This window comes from Mytilus edulis, chromosome 3, assembly GCF_963676685.1.
Source record: "Mytilus edulis chromosome 3, xbMytEdul2.2, whole genome shotgun sequence".
Lineage (NCBI taxonomy): Eukaryota > Metazoa > Mollusca > Bivalvia > Mytilida > Mytilidae > Mytilus > Mytilus edulis.
The window spans coordinates 104,497,048-104,516,848 of record NC_092346.1 but is presented as its reverse complement, the minus strand read 5'-3'; the positions used below and the strand labels follow the sequence as shown (position 1 = coordinate 104,516,848).

The 19,801-nt window shown below is 32.9% G+C and overlaps 1 protein-coding gene across 2 annotated transcripts in view; it reads right to left on the bottom strand.

Moving 5' to 3' along the window:
• Positions 1 to 10,546: 10,546 nt before the first annotated feature.
• LOC139514716 (transmembrane protein 164-like) overlaps positions 10,547 to 19,801 on the bottom strand; it is a 49,324-nt gene continuing 40,069 nt past the window's right edge. For both annotated transcript variants that reach the window (XM_071304292.1, XM_071304293.1), the window contains exons 4-6: positions 18,658 to 18,736; positions 17,426 to 17,526; positions 10,547 to 16,791 (exon numbers count right to left, since the gene is read on the bottom strand). In XM_071304292.1, coding sequence (XP_071160393.1) covers positions 16,402 to 16,791; positions 17,426 to 17,526; positions 18,658 to 18,736 — 570 coding nt within the window. In that variant the 3' untranslated portion in view covers positions 10,547 to 16,401. The remainder of the gene's footprint in view (positions 16,792 to 17,425; positions 17,527 to 18,657; positions 18,737 to 19,801) is intronic.

The window sequence follows — 19,801 nt, the reverse complement described above, 5'->3', positions numbered from 1 at the left end:
CTCACTTCTGTCTAAAGTTCAATCAAATGGAATGCATACAGCTCACTTCTGTCTAAAGTTCAATCAAATGGAATGCATACAGCTCACTTCTGTCTAAAGTTCAATCAAATGGAATGCATACAGCTCACTTCTGTCTAAAGTTCAATCAAATGGAATACATACAGCTCACTTCTGTCTTAAGTTCAATCAAATGGAATGCATACAGCTCACTTCTGTCTAAGGTTCAAGCAAATGGAATGCATACAGCTCACTTCTGTCTAAAGTTCAATCAAATGGAATACATACAGCTCACTTCTGTCTAAGGTTCAATCAAATGGAATACATACAGCTCACTTCTGTCTAAGGTTCAATCAAATGGAATGCATACAGCTCACTTCTGTCTAAGGTTCAATCAAATGGAATACATACAACTCACTTCTGTCTAAAGTTCAAACAAATGGAATGCATACAGCTCACTTCTGTCTAAAGTTCAATCAAATGGAATACATACAGCTCACTTCTGTCTAAAGTTCAATCAAATGGAAGGCATACAGCTCACTTCTGTCTAAGGTTCAATCAAATGGAATGCATACAGCTCACTTCTGTCTAAAGTTCTATCAAATGGAATGCATACAGCTCACTTCTGTCTAAGGTTCAATCAAATGGAATGCATACAGCTCACTTCTGTCTAAAGTTCTATCAAATGGAATGCATACAGCTCACTTCTGTCTAAGGTTCAATCAAATGGAATGCATACAGCTCACTTCTGTCTAAAGTTCAATCAAATGGAATACATACAGCTCACTTCTGTCTAAAGTTCAATCACATGGAATGCATACAGCTCACTTCTGTCTAAGGTTCAATCAAATGGAATGCATACAGCTCACTTCTGTCTAAAGTTCTATCAAATGGAATGCATACAGCTCACCTCTGTCTAAGGTTCAATCAAATGGAATGCATACAGCTCACTTCTGTCTAAAGTTCAAGCATATGGAATGCATACAGCTCACTTCTGTCTAAGGTTCAAGCAAATGGAATGCATACAGCTCACTTCTGTCTAAAGTTCAAGCAAATGGAATGCATACAGCTCACTTCTGTCTAAGGTTCAAGCATATGGAATGCATACAGCTCACTTCTGTCTAAGGTTCAATCAAATGGAATACATACAGCTCACTTCTGTCTAAGGTTCAAGCAAATGGAATGCATACAGCTCACTTCTGTCTAAGGTTCAAGCAAATGGAATGCATACAGCTCACTTCTGTCTAAGGTTCAAGCATATGGAATGCATACAGCTCACTTCTGTCTAAGGTTCAAGCAAATGGAATGCTTACAGCTCACTTCTGTCTAAAGTTCAATCAAATGGAATACATACAGCTCACTTCTGTCTAAAGTTCAATCAAATGGAATGCATACAGCTCACTTCTGTCTAAGGTTCAAGCATATGGAATGCATACAGCTCACTTCTGTCTAAGGTTCAAGCAAATGGAATGCTTACAGCTCACTTCTGTCTAAAGTTCAATCAAATGGAATGCATACAGCTCACTTCTGTCTAAGGTTCAATCAAATGGAATGCATACAGCTCACTTCTGTCTAAAGTTCTATCAAATGGAATGCATACAGCTCACTTCTGTCTAAGGTTCAATCAAATGGAATGCATACAGCTCACTTCTGTCTTAAGTTCTATCAAATGGAATGCATACAGCTCACTTCTGTCTAAAGTTCAATCAAATGGAATGCATACAGCTCACTTCTGTCAAAGGTTCAATCAAATGGAATGCATACAGCTCACTTCAGTCTAAAGTTCAATCAAATGGAATACATACAGCTCACTTCTGTCTAAGGTTCAATCAAATGGAATGCATACAGCTCACTTCTGTCTAAAGTTCAATCAAATGGAATGCATACAGCTCACTTCTGTCTAAAGTTCAATCAAATGGAATGCATACAGCTCACTTCTGTCTAAGGTTCAATCAAATGGAATGCATACAGCTCACTTCTGTCTAAAGTTCTATCAAATGGAATGCATACAGCTCACTTCTGTCTAAGGTTCAATCAAATGGAATGCATACAGCTCACTTCTGTCTTAAGTTCTATCAAATGGAATGCATACAGCTCACTTCTGTCTAAAGTTCTATCAAATGGAATGCATACAGATCACTTCTGTCTAAGGTTCAATCAAATGGAATGCATACAGCTCACTTCTGTCTTAAGTTCTATCAAATGGAATGCATACAGCTCACTTCTGTCTAAAGTTCAATCAAATGGAATGCATACAGCTCACTTCTGTCAAAGGTTCAATCAAATGGAATACATACAGCTCACTTCTGTCTAAAGTTCAAGCAAATGGAATGCATACAGCTCACTTCTGTCAAAGGTTCAATCAAATGGAATGCATACAGCTCACTTCTGTCTAAGGTTCAATCAAATGGAATGCATACAGCTCACTTCTGTCTAAAGTTCTATCAAATGGAATGCATACAGCTCACTTCTGTCTAAAGTTCAATCAAATGGAATACATACAGCTCACTTCTGTCTAAAGTTCAATCAAATGGAAGGCATACAGCTCACTTCTGTCTAAGGTTCAATCAAATGGAATGCATACAGCTCACTTCTGTCTTAAGTTCTATCAAATGGAATGCATACAGCTCACTTCTGTCTAAAGTTCAATCAAATGGAATGCATACAGCTCACTTCTGTCAAAGGTTCAATCAAATGGAATGCATACAGCTCACTTCAGTCTAAAGTTCAATCAAATGGAATACATACAGCTCACTTCTGTCTAAGGTTCAATCAAATGGAATGCATACAGCTCACTTCTGTCTAAAGTTCAATCAAATGGAATGCATACAGCTCACTTCTGTCTAAAGTTCAATCAAATGGAATGCATACAGCTCACTTCTGTCTAAGGTTCAATCAAATGGAATGCATACAGCTCACTTCTGTCTAAAGTTCTATCAAATGGAATGCATACAGCTCACTTCTGTCTAAGGTTCAATCAAATGGAATGCATACAGCTCACTTCTGTCTTAAGTTCTATCAAATGGAATGCATACAGCTCACTTCTGTCTAAAGTTCTATCAAATGGAATGCATACAGATCACTTCTGTCTAAGGTTCAATCAAATGGAATGCATACAGCTCACTTCTGTCTTAAGTTCTATCAAATGGAATGCATACAGCTCACTTCTGTCTAAAGTTCAATCAAATGGAATGCATACAGCTCACTTCTGTCAAAGGTTCAATCAAATGGAATACATACAGCTCACTTCTGTCTAAAGTTCAAGCAAATGGAATGCATACAGCTCACTTCTGTCAAAGGTTCAATCAAATGGAATGCATACAGCTCACTTCTGTCTAAGGTTCAATCAAATGGAATGCATACAGCTCACTTCTGTCTAAAGTTCAATCAAATGGAATGCATACAGCTCACTTCTGTCTTAAGTTCTATCAAATGGAATGCATACAGCTCACTTCTGTCTAAAGTTCAATCAAATGGAATGCATACAGCTCACTTCTGTCAAAGGTTCAATCAAATGGAATGCATACAGCTCACTTCTGTCTTAAGTTCAATCAAATGGAATGCATACAGCTCACTTCTGTCTAAAGTTCAAGCAAATGGAATGCATACAGCTCACTTCTGTCTAAGGTTCAATCAAATGGAATGCATACAGCTCACTTCTGTCTAAGGTTCAATCAAATGGAATACATACAGCTCACTTCTGTCTAAGGTTCAATCAAATGGAATGCATACAGCTCACTTCTGTTTAAAGTTCTATCAAATGGAATGCATACAGCTCACTTCTGTCTAAAGTTCAATCAAATGGAATACATACAGCTCACTTCTGTCTAAAGTTCAATCACATGGAATGCATACAGCTCACTTCTGTCTAAGGTTCAATCAAATGGAATGCATACAGCTCACTTCTGTCTAAAGTTCTATCAAATGGAATGCATACAGCTCACCTCTGTCTAAGGTTCAATAAAATGGAATGCATACAGCTCACTTCTGTCTAAAGTTCAAGCATATGGAATGCATACAGCTCACTTCTGTCTAAGGTTCAAGCAAATGGAATGCATACAGCTCACTTCTGTCTAAAGTTCAAGCAAATGGAATGCATACAGCTCACTTCTGTCTAAGGTTCAAGCATATGGAATGCATACAGCTCACTTCTGTCTAAGGTTCAATCAAATGGAATACATACAGCTCACTTCTGTCTAAGGTTCAAGCAAATGGAATGCATACAGCTCACTTCTGTCTAAGGTTCAAGCAAATGGAATGCATACAGCTCACTTCTGTCTAAGGTTCAAGCATATGGAATGCATACAGCTCACTTCTGTCTAAGTTTCAAGCAAATGGAATGCTTACAGCTCACTTCTGTCTAAAGTTCAATCAAATGGAATACATACAGCTCACTTCTGTCTAAGGTTCAATCAAATGGAATACATACAGCTCACTTCTGTCTAAAGTTCAATCAAATGGAATGCATACAGCTCACTTCTGTCTAAAGTTCAATCAAATGGAATACATACAGCTCACTTCTGTCTAAAGTTCAAGCAAATGGAATGCTTACAGCTCACTTCTGTCTAAAGTTCAATCAAATGGAATACATACAGCTCACTTCTGTCTAAAGTTCAATCAAATGGAATGCATACAGCTCACTTCTGTCTAAGGTTCAATCAACTGGAATGCATACAGCTCACTTCTGTCTAAAGTTCAATCAAATGGAATGCATACAGCTCACTTCTGTCTAAGGTTCAATCAAATGGAATGCATACAGCTCACTTCTGTCTAAAGTTCAATCAAATGGAATGCATACAGCTCACTTCTGTCTAAAGTTCAATCAAATGGAATACATACAGCTCACTTCTGTCTAAAGTTCAATCAAATGGAATACATACAGCTCACTTCTGTCTAAAGTTCAAGCAAATGGAATGCATACAGCTCACTTCTGTCTAAGGTTCAATCAAATGGAATGCATACAGCTCACTTCTGTCAAAGGTTCAATCAAATGGAATGCATACAGCTCACTTCTGTCTAAAGTTCAATCAAATGGAATACATACAGCTCACTTCTGTCTAAAGTTCAAGCAAATGGAATGCATACAGCTCACTTCTGTCTAAGGTTCAATCAAATGGAATGCATACAGCTCACTTCTGTCTAAGGTTCAAGCAAATGGAATGCATACAGCTCACTTCTGTCTAAAGTTCAAGCAAATGGAATGCATACAGCTCACTTCAGTCTAAAGTTCAATCAAATGGAATACATACAGCTCACTTCTGTCTAAAGTTCAAGCAAATGGAATGCATACAGCTCACTTCTGTCTAAGGTTCAATCAAATGGAATGCATACAGCTCACTTCTGTCTAAGGTTCAAGCAAATGGAATGCATACAGCTCACTTCAGTCTAAGGTTCAATCAAATGGAATGCATACAGCTCACTTCAGTCTAAAGTTCAATCAAATGGAATACATACAGCTCACTTCTGTCTAAAGTTCAAGCAAATGGAATGCATACAGCTCACTTCTGTCTAAGGTTCAATCAAATGGAATGCATACAGCTCACTTCTGTCTAAGGTTCAAGCAAATGGAATGCATACAGCTCACTTCTGTCTAAAGTTCAAGCAAATGGAATGCATACAGCTCACTTCTGTCTAAGGTTCAATCAAATGGAATACATACAGCTCACTTCTGTCTAAGGTTCAAGCAAATGGAATGCATACAGCTCACTTCTGTCAAAGGTTCAATCAAATGGAATGCATACAGCTCACTTCTGTCTAAAGTTCAATCAAATGGAATACATACAGCTCACTTCTGTCTAAAGTTCAATCAAATGGAATGCATACAGCTCACTTCTGTCTAAAGTTCAATCAAATGGAATACATACAGCTCACTTCTGTCTAAAGTTCTATCAAATGGAATGCATACAGCTCACTTCTGTCTAAAGTTCAATCAAATGGAATGCATACAGCTCACTTCTGTCAAAGGTTCAATCAAATGGAATGCATACAGCTCACTTTTGTCTAAGGTTCAAGCAAATGGAATGCATACAGCTCACTTCAGTCTAAGGTTCAATCAAATGGAATGCATACAGCTCACTTCAGTCTAAGGTTCAATCAAATGGAATGCATACAGCTCACTTCAGTCTAAAGTTCAATCAAATGGAATACATACAGCTCACTTCTGTCTAAGGTTCAAGCAAATGGAATGCATACAGCTCACTTCTGTCAAAGGTTCAATCAAATGGAATGCATACAGCTCACTTCTGTCTAAAGTTCAATCAAATGGAATACATACAGCTCACTTCTGTCTAAAGTTCAATCAAATGGAATGCATACAGCTCACTTCTGTCTAAAGTTCAATCAAATGGAATACATACAGCTCACTTCTGTCTAAAGTTCTATCAAATGGAATGCATACAGCTCACTTCTGTCTAAAGTTCAATCAAATGGAATGCATACAGCTCACTTCTGTCAAAGGTTCAATCAAATGGAATGCATACAGCTCACTTTTGTCTAAGGTTCAAGCAAATGGAATGCATACAGCTCACTTCAGTCTAAGGTTCAATCAAATGGAATGCATACAGCTCACTTCAGTCTAAAGTTCAATCAAATGGAATACATACAGCTCACTTCTGTCTAAAGTTCAATCAAATGGAATGCATACAGCTCACTTCAGTCTGAAGTTCAATCAAATGGAATATATACAGCTCACTTCTGTCTAAGGTTCAATCAAATGGAATGCATACAGCTCACTTCTGTCTTAAGTTCTATCAAATGGAATGCATACAGCTCACTTCTGTCTAAAGTTCTATCAAATGGAATGCATACAGCTCACTTCTGTCAAAGGTTCAATCAAATGGAATGCATACAGCTCACTTTTGTCTAAGGTTCAAGCAAATGGAATGCATACGGCTCACTTCTGTCTTTTATCAATGTTATTTTGAAGGTTACAGAGTATTAAAAACAACAAGTATAGATGTGATAAAACAATTTAATTAAGTCATTCTGTTGGCATCTATAACAAATACTAGCCAAGTTAAAAACTTACTCCTTCAAAAACAACTTAAATCAGGTGTGAACCAGATGCTCCGCAGGGCGTAGCTTTATACGACCGCAGAGGTTGAACCCTGAACGGTTGGGGCAAGTATGGACACAACATTCAAGCTGGATTCAGCTCTAAATTTGGATTGTGATTAAATAGTTGACACAGCATAGGTTTCTGACACAGAATGAATGTGTTCTAATGAACTTAAAATTTTTGTTTTCTCTTAGAGCAATTCACTATGCTGTTGAATATTAATCCTCTCAAAAAAATGTTTGAAGAAATTTTCTTTTTTATTTATGAAATTTCAAATGAGAAAAATTGAACCCAATTTTTTTAATCACATCCCCCTTTCCCTTATTCCAAAACTAATCTCAATTAAAATTTCTAATGGAGTTTGCAACAATAACTACTCATTTAAATACATCATAAAATATTAAAATGTAAAAAAACTGCTTGTTATCACTGAATGGTAAAGATTATTTTAATTTATCAGTTGGTAGTAAAAAGTGAATATACATTGTATATTGTATATAACAAAGATTTAAGTTGATTCTGGACAAAGAAAGACAACTCCAATTAAAAAAAATCTTGCTATTGCACAATATTTTGCAATTAGATATTTCTTGCTTACTATTCTGAACAAAGAAAGATAACTCAAATTAAAAAAAAATTTGCTATTTCACAATATTGTGCAATTAGATATTTCTTGCCATTGCGCAATACTGTGCAATTGAAAAGACTTGCTATTGCACAATACTTAATATAATAATTTTAGATCCTGATTTGGACCGACTTGAAAACTGGGCCCATAATAAAAAATCTAAGTACATTTTTGGATTCAGCATATCAAAGAACCCCAAGATTTCAATTTTTGTTAAAATCAGACTAAGTTTAATTTTGGACCCTTTGGACTTTAGTGTAGACCAATTTGAAAACAGGACCAAAAATGAAGAATCTACATACACAGTTAGATTTGGTATATCAAAGAACCCCATTTATTCAATTTTTGATGAAATCAAACAAAGTTTAATTTTGGACCCTGATTTGGACCAACTTGAAAACTGGGCCAATAATCAAGAATCTTAGTACATTTTTAGATTCAGCAAATCAAAGAATCTAACTGATTCATTTTTTGTCAAAATCAAACTAAGTTTAATTTTGGACCCTTTGGACCTTAATGTAGACCAATTTGAAAACGGGACCAAAAGTTAAGAATCTACATACACAGTCAAGACAGTTAGATTCAGCATATCAAAGAACCCCAATTATTCAATTTTGATGAAATCAAACAAAGTTTAATTTTGGACCCTTTGGGCCCCTTATTCTGTTGGGACCAAAACTCCCAAAATCAATACCAACCTTCCTTTTATGGTCATAAACCTTGTGTTTAAATTTCATAGATTTCTATTTACTTATACTAACGTTATGGTGCGAAAACCAAGAAAAATGCTTATTTGGGTCCCTTTTTGGCCCCTAATTCCTAAACTGTTGGGACCTAAACTCCCAAAATCAATACCAACCTTCCTTTTGTAGTCATTAACATTGTGTTTAAATTTCATTGATTTCTATTTACTTAAACTAAAGTTATTGTGCGAAAACCAAGAATAATGCTTATTTGGGCCCTTTTTTGGCCCCTAATTCCTAAACTGTTGAAACCAAAACTCCCAAAATCAATCCCAACCGTTCTTTTGTGGTCATAAACCTTGTGTCAAAATTTCATAGATTTCTATTAACTTAAACTAAAGTTATAGTGGGAAAACCAAGAAAATGCTTATTTGGGCCCTTTTTGCCCCTAATTCCTAAAATGTTGGGACCAAAACTCCCAAAATCAATACCAACCTTCCTTTTGTGGTCATAAACCTTGTGTTAAAATTTCATAGATTTCCATTCACTTTTACTAAAGTTAGAGTGCGAAAACTAAAAGTATTCGGACGACGACGACTACGACGACGACGCCAACGTGATAGCAATATACGACGAAAATTTTTTCAAATTTTGCGGTCGTATAAAAATGGAAATGTCATACATACAAAGGTAAAACGTCCCAGGAGGCATGTAAATGGAGTAACTCATCTTGCCAACATCAAGTTTGATTTTATTCCTACCATATACAATCAATAGTACAAGAAAACTTAACTCACAACAAATAACATTTGTTTACATCTGAACGCTCCTTTAATGGAAGAAATGTTAGTTAAAGCAATGAGTATTCATGAAAGCTGTTAAAAAAGTTATTTTTTGTATACAAGATTACATGTCTGTGTTACAATATAAATACATGTATTATAAATAATTAATCAAATGAATAATTTACATTATTTGAACAAAACTGTTTAGGATCATTAGTAATAAATTAACCTAAATATATCTTGGGATTCAGCCTACATAATTCTTTGGAATAAACTACATAATAAAACAAAAATTTCTTGTTTTTGAAGAAATTAGTTGTGTAATTTGTCTTAAACCTCTCTTTGAGTTATATACACAAAAGCTGTTATCAAGATTTACCTTAACAATTACATATCCGACTGACACACATACAACTCATTTGTAATTCTTGATAGACTATTCTTTACAATTGATTAATTATCCAGTTGATATTCATTCTAGGTATAACGAATATAACTCAATTAGGTTCCATCACCCGTTGTAATAGCACTATATGATCAGTATTAGTTGTAAGTAAGAACTAGATGTGTCAAAGCGACACGAATGGCCCCGTCTGAAAAAGTTGAAAAATCTGCAATTTCAATAACACAAGTGGACACAAACATGATGGTAGTCTCACATATCAAAACTCAGCTCAAAATCTGGAGGTGTATAGAAAAAGTCTGTATAACTGTGATTTTCAACAATTTTCAAAGTTGTAAACCTTAAATTTTGGCAAAAATTAGTGGAGTGGAACGAAACTTAAAATTTATATGTAACTCATCATGGTTAGCATACCAAAAATCAGACCAATATCTGAAAGCATTTAGAAAAAAGGTCTGTATAATTGTGATTTTCAACAATTTATCAAAGTCCATAGCCCGTTATTTCAGCAAAAATTAGCTGAGCGGAACAAAACTTAAACTTAACCTGTAACTCATCTTGGTTAACTGACATGCCAAAAATCATCCCAATATCTGAAAGCGTTTTGAAATAAACTCTATACAATGGATTGTTGCGGAATAACGGAATAACGGAATTACGGAAAAGGGTAAAACTATATGGCACCGACAACTTTGTTGGGGGGCCATAAAAAAATAAGTCTATTCTCTCATATAAGACACGAAAAGTATTCCTGGCAAGCTATACAATAGTTGTGTTGTCATAATTTCATGACTAAACTTGTTCTCAAGTTATACTGAATTGTTTTTACTTATAGAGTAATACATTGTACTATCAACAAGATCAGTTATCATTGTTTATGTACTTCAAATGCAACTGTATACATGAGAGATTTTTATTATTATTTTTTTTTCAAATCAGCAAACCATGTCAAAAAGAAGAATATGTGTCCATAGGCATCAATTGTTCAAAGACTGCAAGATCAAACTTTGCTAAAGTTGCAAAGATTTATTTTTATTTTTGAATAATGAAGGTTACTTTTAACTTGGCTATGGAAATAAAACAACAACAAACTATCTACAGGTCACTTTGTAAAGGTGGAATGTTTTAACAACAACAACAAAAACTTTCCCAAAATAGTCAATCATACAAAACAAACAGTTGTACTCATGACTTAAAAACCAACTACTGTTAACCATTAACTACTGTTCACCATCAACTACTGTGTTTAGTCTTCAGGTTTACATATAAACATTTAAACATTCTTACACAAGGAAAATAACTGACAAATCTATTGTTTAACTCACAATTTAAATCTCAATACAGATGAAAGAACTTCCTTTTTTTCTATTATAATTACTTCAACCATATTTTTGTATGAACTACACTAGATATTATTGTTGACTTGATATCCATTAAATAACTATTAATTACTTCCTTATTAAATATATCCTTATCAGAGGACCACTACAGCGTTTAACATAGTCATCTAAAGCCATGGAAGTATTATATCAACACTTTATTCCATGTCTAAACTTAAAAGGAAGACAAATTCATCACAAAAACAGCTATAAAGATATAATAATAAATTATCCTGCTCTATTGTTTGTAGAAATTTAAATTGTTTCCTACTTAATAGTAATTTAACAATTTACAGCATGCTTCCTGAATAAGAAGTTGATTGTAAGATAAAGTGTTTTAACGTTTCTATCACTAGAAATCATTTATTTTTTGTCATTTACATGTATTTCAATGAGAAAGACCTTCAAACAGTCGTCTTCACAGATTTTTCTATCATAAATAAAAAAAATCTAAACAATATATTTAGAACACTGCATGTTATGTGACTGGAAAATCAGTCTTACAAATATAACATCAAAAGCTCTGTTTTCCCATGGTATAAATTAAAATCACAGTACAATACATAGAGGTGAAATCTAAATGTTAACATTCATATTCTAACCAGTTGAGAAGATGAATTTAAAACCAAACCTTCAAAGTAAATAGGACAGAAGATTACTTACAAGTGTAATTCAGCAGGCATAGAAAACATAATTAAAAAAATCCTCTTAAGTTTCTTGATCTCCAATTTATTTCATCATACAAAAATAAACAAATTGTAAGGTAAAATGTGGAAATTTGTAAACTTTTCTTTCTCTATTGAACACACAGTTTATGGTATCTTATTTGCACAATACCCTTCTGAAGTATCAAAATATTTCATATTAATTTCAACTTATTCTACTGAGAATTTTGGGCTGATACCATTCACATCTCAATTTGAGACTAAAATCCTTGTGTCAGGAAAATTTTCTGCGTAGTATTTTAATGGGAAGTGGACAAAAAATTAGGTTACAGCTACTTTTAAAAGTACAAGCAATCTTCATTTACATTTCTAAGGATGCATATAAACTGTACATTACAAAAACATATTCAAAATGTAGACCTTTAAAACTGTACATAAACTGCACATATGTTATAAATAATAAAGCATTTGTAGAGTTGAAGAGACAATAAATAGATGTTTAAAGAATCATGACAGGCATGTGTGCCCTTTCAACAAACTAGAAAAAAAACATTTAAATCAAAACACTGAGATAAACGCTGGTTTAGTTGTTAGCTTAGTAAACACTTTCATGGCATGTCTCATTTAAAACTTCTGATTTAGTTGTTAGCTTAGTAAACACTTTCATGGCATGTCTCATTTAAAACTTCTGTATCACAGTTTCATTATCTCCCTTGATTAGGCTTATCTTTATAAAATTCCCTGAGGAATTAAGAATTTTAACATCCATGAACCACAATTTCCACAAATATAACTCAAACAAAAGGAGACTCCAATTTTAACTATTTTTTTATGAAAAGAAATATATACCTTATCAACTGATTCAGTTATTACAGTTAGAAATGTGGTATTTATAAGGATCCAAAGACTCCAAACTCATACCCAAAATCGCTCAACTGGACCAAAACTCAACTTGTTATAATGAAGCTAATATTCAAAATATCTTATTAATTAATTAAGGCATTCAGACATACTAACTGACACAGTGCATACTTATAGTTTTCTTCTACTAAACTTCTGGGAATACTAATATCAGGATTTAAATCTTTCCTATCAATTTTGCTTTTAAAATCTTGTAAAATATGAGATCAAATGAAAATGTTAAAACATTGCCCTAATGAAAGGTTTATCAAATATAGACCAGAACTGCAGGAACTAAGAACATTAAACTATCCCTTAAGTCTGAAAATCTTCCTAAATATAGTATAAATCTACTCATCTCAACTATATTTTGGAATCAACTCAGGGGTGGATCCAGTCACTTTTAAAAGGGGGTTCCCAACCCAGGATAAAAGGGGTGTGTGTTTTTCCAACTATATGTCTCCATTCAAATGCATTTATCGTCCAAAACAACAGGGGTTCCACCCCCAACCCTCTGGATCAGCCACTGCAACTAATACTGAATAAAACAGGATGGATTTAATGGAAATCAAATAATGGATTGATAGCTTGATGTCAAAACCTTATCCGATAAAAAATACATTGTATAATATTCTATAAGAGTTCAAATATAATGGGTTTCCTTGGTCCCTCACAAGTTTATAATCTGGTATTCATAACATATTGCTGAAATAACTTTTTGCTTCAATAATTCTGCTTACTTAAAGCTAAACAAAATACAGTACATAAATTTCTAGCACTTTCTATTGTAAAATTCTATTGCACAATTTCAGTAGCATTTCTGTGATTAATTAGACTAGTAAATTATCAAATTCAAACAAACATACATAAAGACATCAATACACATTAAAATATATCCTGATTGGAATCAAATATAGTGAGAGAAAAAAATGAGCATTATTAGATGTCAAAAAGCTAAACGTAATTTACATTCTAATGCAACATCGTTTGTAAGGTTCATTTTGAGTTGATAACGTCATTCATTTTCATGGCATCAATTCACAACATGAAAACGTACACGCAAGCACAGAATGGAGATAACAATATTGTATTTTACGCTCCAACAGCATCAATTGGTGCAATGCCAGTAAACTTAATTTGTGACCATCAAATCACCGATTGATGCTGTCAGAGCTTAAATAAAATACAGTTATCTCCTAATTAATTAAAGTAAAGAAATGTAGTCAGTATGACAGCAATATTTCTGAAAAGGATATCGAACTAAACTTGTCAAATTAATTAAAATATTTATTATTGAACATGTTGAATTCATTAATATTTACTGTTTCAATTATTGTATTTTTCTAATAACTTGTATTTGTATTACAAGGTGGAATAGGGTTTTTCTGTGTAAAGTGCAGACTTTGGTATAATAAATATTCATTATAGGGATATGTTGTATTAAATCAAGAAAATTCCCACAAAACCATATACATGAAAACTGAACTACTATGTCATTCCATTTATAAATAGTTTTCCGAGTAATACCACACAAATACATTGAATACATGATATATATGTATAAAAAAAGACATAATCCAATAGATTGTTGTCAATAATTGTTTTAAAATCTATATGCATCAAGATAAACATCATAAATCTTCAACACTTGTAATAACATTATTCAAGACTATCTTTTATATAATTAGAGTTTAACATTTTTTATTTTGAGTTTTCAAATTCCTCAGTGATTGAATCTGATATGTGTCCATCTTATATTAAACAAACTTTTGATGTTGCAAGTCTTAAAGTAAATCCAATTTCTGACAATGTTGATGATTGATGTGTATGTTTATATTACTTTATTCCATAACAGATACAAACTTTTGGATAAAGCAATGCTTCAGGCTTTGTGGAGCTTGTTTTACTCATCTTCTTATGCATGCAGAAAGGGAATGGTGTTTTAACAACTGAAAGGTCTTGAAGTTATACCAAAGAAAGTGCATATGGAATGGTCTAAAGAGTTAACACAATAAAAAACTTTCTTAGACTGCATTTTAATGTTAACTGCCAAAGTCATCAAGTCCATTTATCCCTAAAATATGAACAAATTGAATAAAATATTTCAACAATTTACTCTGGATATAGGCTTTGACCAATAAAAAGCTTCTGTTCAAGTTTTTATAAAATTTCAAGAAGTTTGACAAAGTAATTGATGTTTTAAAATAACTTTAACCACAGACTGAACCTAAAAGTTAATGCTGTGGCTTGACAAAGAGGATCTGACAGTCAACGGATGCAAAAAGATGAAAAAAGCTCACAAAGACCCAAGGGCTATTTTCATTAAAAAAAGATCAAATTTACAAAATAAATCTGTTAGAAATAAATTAAGTAGCCATTCCAATAATGATAAATGAAGTGAGAAGTGTGATGAGGATTAGTTATTGTTAGTTGATCTGATGGATTGGGATACCCACAAACTACAAACATCAAATTCACAAGTCTTATGAAAAAAGCATGATAGTGAGATTTAAAAAAAAATCAAAACCATAAAAACAAAAACTTTCAACAATCAAAAACTACCTTAGCATTTTTGACATACTGTTAACAAAAGGTTATCATGACATACTGATACCCTAAGGTTATCATTATAAAATGGTGACATAAAGTTGCAATGCCATAATGATTACCTAAGTTTGGCATGAGTCAGGGGGATTGACACACTGTTAACCTAAGTATGACTTGACATACTGTTAACCTTAGACGGACATGACATACTGTTAACATAAGAATATCATGACATACTGGTAACTTTAAGCTGACATGACATATTATTAACATAGGCATGGCATGACATACTGTAAACCTTAAGCTGACATGACATACTGTTAATCTTAGGCTTACATGACATACTGTTAACATTAGCATATCATGACATACTGTTAACATTAGTTTTACATGATAAACTATTAACTTCGACAGACATGACATACTGTTAACCTTAGCCTGACATGTTAAACTGTTAACCTTAGATGGACATGACATACTGTTAACCTAAGACAGACATGACATACTGTTAACATAAGTATTACATGATAAACTGTTAACCTCCGACAGACATGACATACTGTTAACATTAGTATTACATGATGAACTGTTAACCTTTGACAGAAATGACATAATGTTAATCTTAGCCTGACATGTTAAACTGTTAACCTTAGATGGACATGACATACTGTGAACCTTAGACAGACATGACATACTGTTAACATTAGTATTACATGATAAACTGTTAACCTTAGACGGACATGACATACTGTTAATATTAGTATTACATGACATACTGTTAACCTTAGATGGACATGACATACTGATAAGACTAGGCTGACATGACATACCATTAACCTAAGTATGTCATGACATACTGGTATTCTTAGCCGGAGATGACACAATGTTAGCTTTAAGTTAATGACATACTGACCATGCCAATAACAAAGGTAGTTTCTAATGGATGAAATTTTTTTTATAACAGAATGTTTGATTTAAGCTCTAATGTCAATAAGGATGAAAAAAATCAGGCATATGCTGTTAACATTGATGAGAATTGAAAATTTATTAAATGTAGGACATTTCATTTCTGAATATTTTTCTTTATTTGAATTTTCGATTCAAAACTAAATAAAGAAATATATATCAATCATCAATCCTTTCTTCTTCAATTGGAAAAAATTAATAAAATTGAAGTGACATCAGTATTTATGTTAGAACAGTTTTCCTCTTATAAATGAATACTTAATGACACCCATTAACACAATTAACTAAGTCACATTTATCTATAAAACATCATTTCAAAAAAAATACATTATTCATGTGCATATAAATAATGAGTTACAAATAATCTCGAAAATGAAACTGCGAACTTGCATCAGGAAGATTTCAAGTGTCCATTACTAGGTTGTCTTGTGTCATTTATAAGTACTCCATTTTTTTCTGTAATATCACCTGAGCCATTTCGATGTTTTAAAGTTGTGTGCTTTTTAGCTTCTAATGTAACACCTTCCTGACCCTGATTGTCAACTTCCTGTCTTGAGCTTTCACTTCCTGATAAACAACCTTTCATGATGTCAATAACTTTGGTTTCTTCTAAATCACACACAGTGAGTGGAGAAGCTTTTTTACATATCCAGTACATAAATTTGGCTAGGAAAGGAAGGACCAAGGTTTGATGAAATAATGCACAAAGTCTATAATAAGGTCCATAGAATGGGTCAGATATAGCAGGACACAGCATGTTGTTTAAATTCACCTTAAATACCTGAAATATATCAATCATCATATTACTTGTACAGAAATTAATAACAGCAAAAGTGAGAAAAGCAGTCGAGTTGAGATGACCAATGATAATCTGTTTATCTCTATTTTACCTACGACGCATTGTTAATTTCATTGACAACGGGCACTTGCGCCCTTAGTTTCTAGTAATATTTTTCATATCACTCTACTGTGATAAGAAAGGAAATTATCAGTCAGTAAGATCAAAGGAAAATTTATCAATAGCAAAACTTGACAAATGACCTATATTTGAATCTACAATGACAATTAGGTCAAATTCAACAGCTCCAGACAAAAATTTAGAATATAAGTTATCTTTATATAATATTTTGCTTTTCAACCTCTTTTTCTGTCTGATGTAATAGTTGAGCAAAAGATTGCACCTGGAAACTATCACCCAAATTTTAGTCTATATCTAGCTTCTGTGACCTTTGACCTATTGACCTAAAAAAACATTACTGGGTTTTACCCTTACCATGCAGGGGCCATTTTCAAGAAAAGTTTGATAGGTATTCCAATGGTTCAAAAATAATGTCATGAAATCTTTTAATGTCCCTGTCCAAGAGGATAACAAACATTAAGATATATGACAAAGACAAACAACAATTCAAACTTACAAATCCTATGTACTGTAGAGTTATAAAATGGTATATGTAGGTACTGCCAACGGATACGGCTGCCCAACTTAAGTCCCACATTGGCTCCGGGTTATAAACACCTGAAACATATATATAAATTTTAATTACTCAAAACTAAAAGAAATTACTTTTTTTCTAAAAAAAAAAAATCTGTTTTAAAACATTGTCTATTCTAAAATTTATCAATCCCAAATCACTACCATCATACCATATTGAATTTTATTGACCTTAAATTGCTTCTATCTTGAAATTTATTTACTGGTATCTCAAATGGCTCTGACATGGAAACCTTATTCATCTAAAATACATTTTCTTCTTGAAAATTATTGCTCAAAATATCAGTAGGAGCAATAAAAGCCTTAAATCTGACTTGACTGAAACAAGAATAAATCTACTGCTTTTAATATTGGGTGATAAACTATTTATAACGTTCAAATTAAAACATTTAAATTTTCTTTTCCACAACTCAACAATGTTTTTCCCTTTTTTGTCAAAAACAATTCATAAAATGGTTTTTCTATTTGTATTTTTATTTGCTGATTTTAATCATTTCCTCATTAAGAAAATTCCAATTTTTATCTATAAAGTTTTACTTGTTTCCCGAAGAATGATTGTTCTTTATATTATTTAAATCAAATTATCACATTTCATCCTCAATGTTTAAGAAAATGAGTGTAGTGAACATTATCTCCTAAAACCGACATGTTTACATGAACTAAAGATTAATTTAAGGAAATTTAGAAAAAACTATTATAAATTAACTAACATCCTACCTTGTATAAAGACATATCTCTAGTTCTACTCAATTTATCCTTTTCCTGACCTGCTTATTATTTTTTATATAAAATCAACGTTTAGTTCTTTGGTCTGAAATTCCTATAGTAACGTCATGAAAAAGGAGACCATGCCTGATCATGTCACATAGAGAGAACATATCTTTTTGCAGGCTGCCAAGTCATTCTAAAAGAAGGATTTAGAGAGTCTGCATATCATATAAAAATCATTAGAGAAACAGATTCCACCACCAAATCTTGTGCAATACCCTATTAATCTACTCTCAACAGTTAAATTTTAAATATTTAAAATGCTTGGGAAGCCTCACGTTTTAAATTTCAAAATTCAACTGTCAGGAGTGAATAAATATTGTATCACACTTGATGCATTGGTAGACTCTACATTGTATATGTAACATTTTTTCTTTTATGACTTACCGCCTTTCATTATCAGATAAAATGGTATAATAAGCATCAGTATGTGTTGTATGTAGTATATTTCAATTTCAAACGGTAGCTGAAAAAAGAAAACAACAGTTATTTTATATGTCTAAGGATATCAACCTCTACTACAAAAAAATTGTAAGGGGTTCCGTGGAAGCCTGTGTCTCTGCAGTAATTGCTGCTGTCAGCATGAAACTGTAAATAACAAAAATACAGAACTCCGAGGAAAATTCTAAATGGTAGGTCCCTATAAATCAAAATGCAAAATCAAAAGCTCAAACACATTAAACAAATTGATAACAACTGTCTTGCAATGTAATTTGTCTTTTCATGGTCATGTCATGTGATGTTGTGACTGATAAATCTTGTTATTTATTTTTCAGCTAGTCCAGAATTAAATAATAAATTTATTAATTGTTGGTTATTAACATGACTTTTAGCATGCCAGGTCCTTTTTATTGGTATAGGAAGCCAGAGTACTCGAAGATGACAACCATCCTTCATTATAAATTTTGCATTCTGAGTAAATTAAGACGGGGAAAAAACACACCTGCCGTATGCAGGGTTCAAACTCACAACCTTAGTGTTGACAGGCAAATGATTGCTGAAAATGTACTCCATAGACCACTTGACAAATGAAGCACCTAACAATTTAGTGATCAGGTTGGCTTTAGTGAAGAACGAAAACTTATGAAAATTTGTTCAATGGTTACAGGGATACTATCATTGGGGTAACTACCAAATGACTTTATAAAATTAAAGAAGATGTGGTATGATTACCAGTCAGGCAAGTATTCATCGGAGACTAAAGATGTAAGCAACTATATATTGGTCACTATATGACCTTCAACAATGAACAATTTCACAATATCTGGACCGTGTGTTGTTTTGTGTTGTTCATGGTTTTAGGTCTTTGGTTTGTACATCTAGTTGGTGTTGTATAGTTCAATGTTTAGTTGTTATATTTTGTTTTTAATTGATATCAAACATTAACATTATGTCATATTGTAAACAACAGAGTGGCACTGAGCAAACTATTTTACAATTAAAGCATTCATTGTGTGAGATAGACTTTTTTTGGCATAAGAATTCTCATATGTTTGTATGAACCAAGTACCTGCCAAGGGTACTACTAATA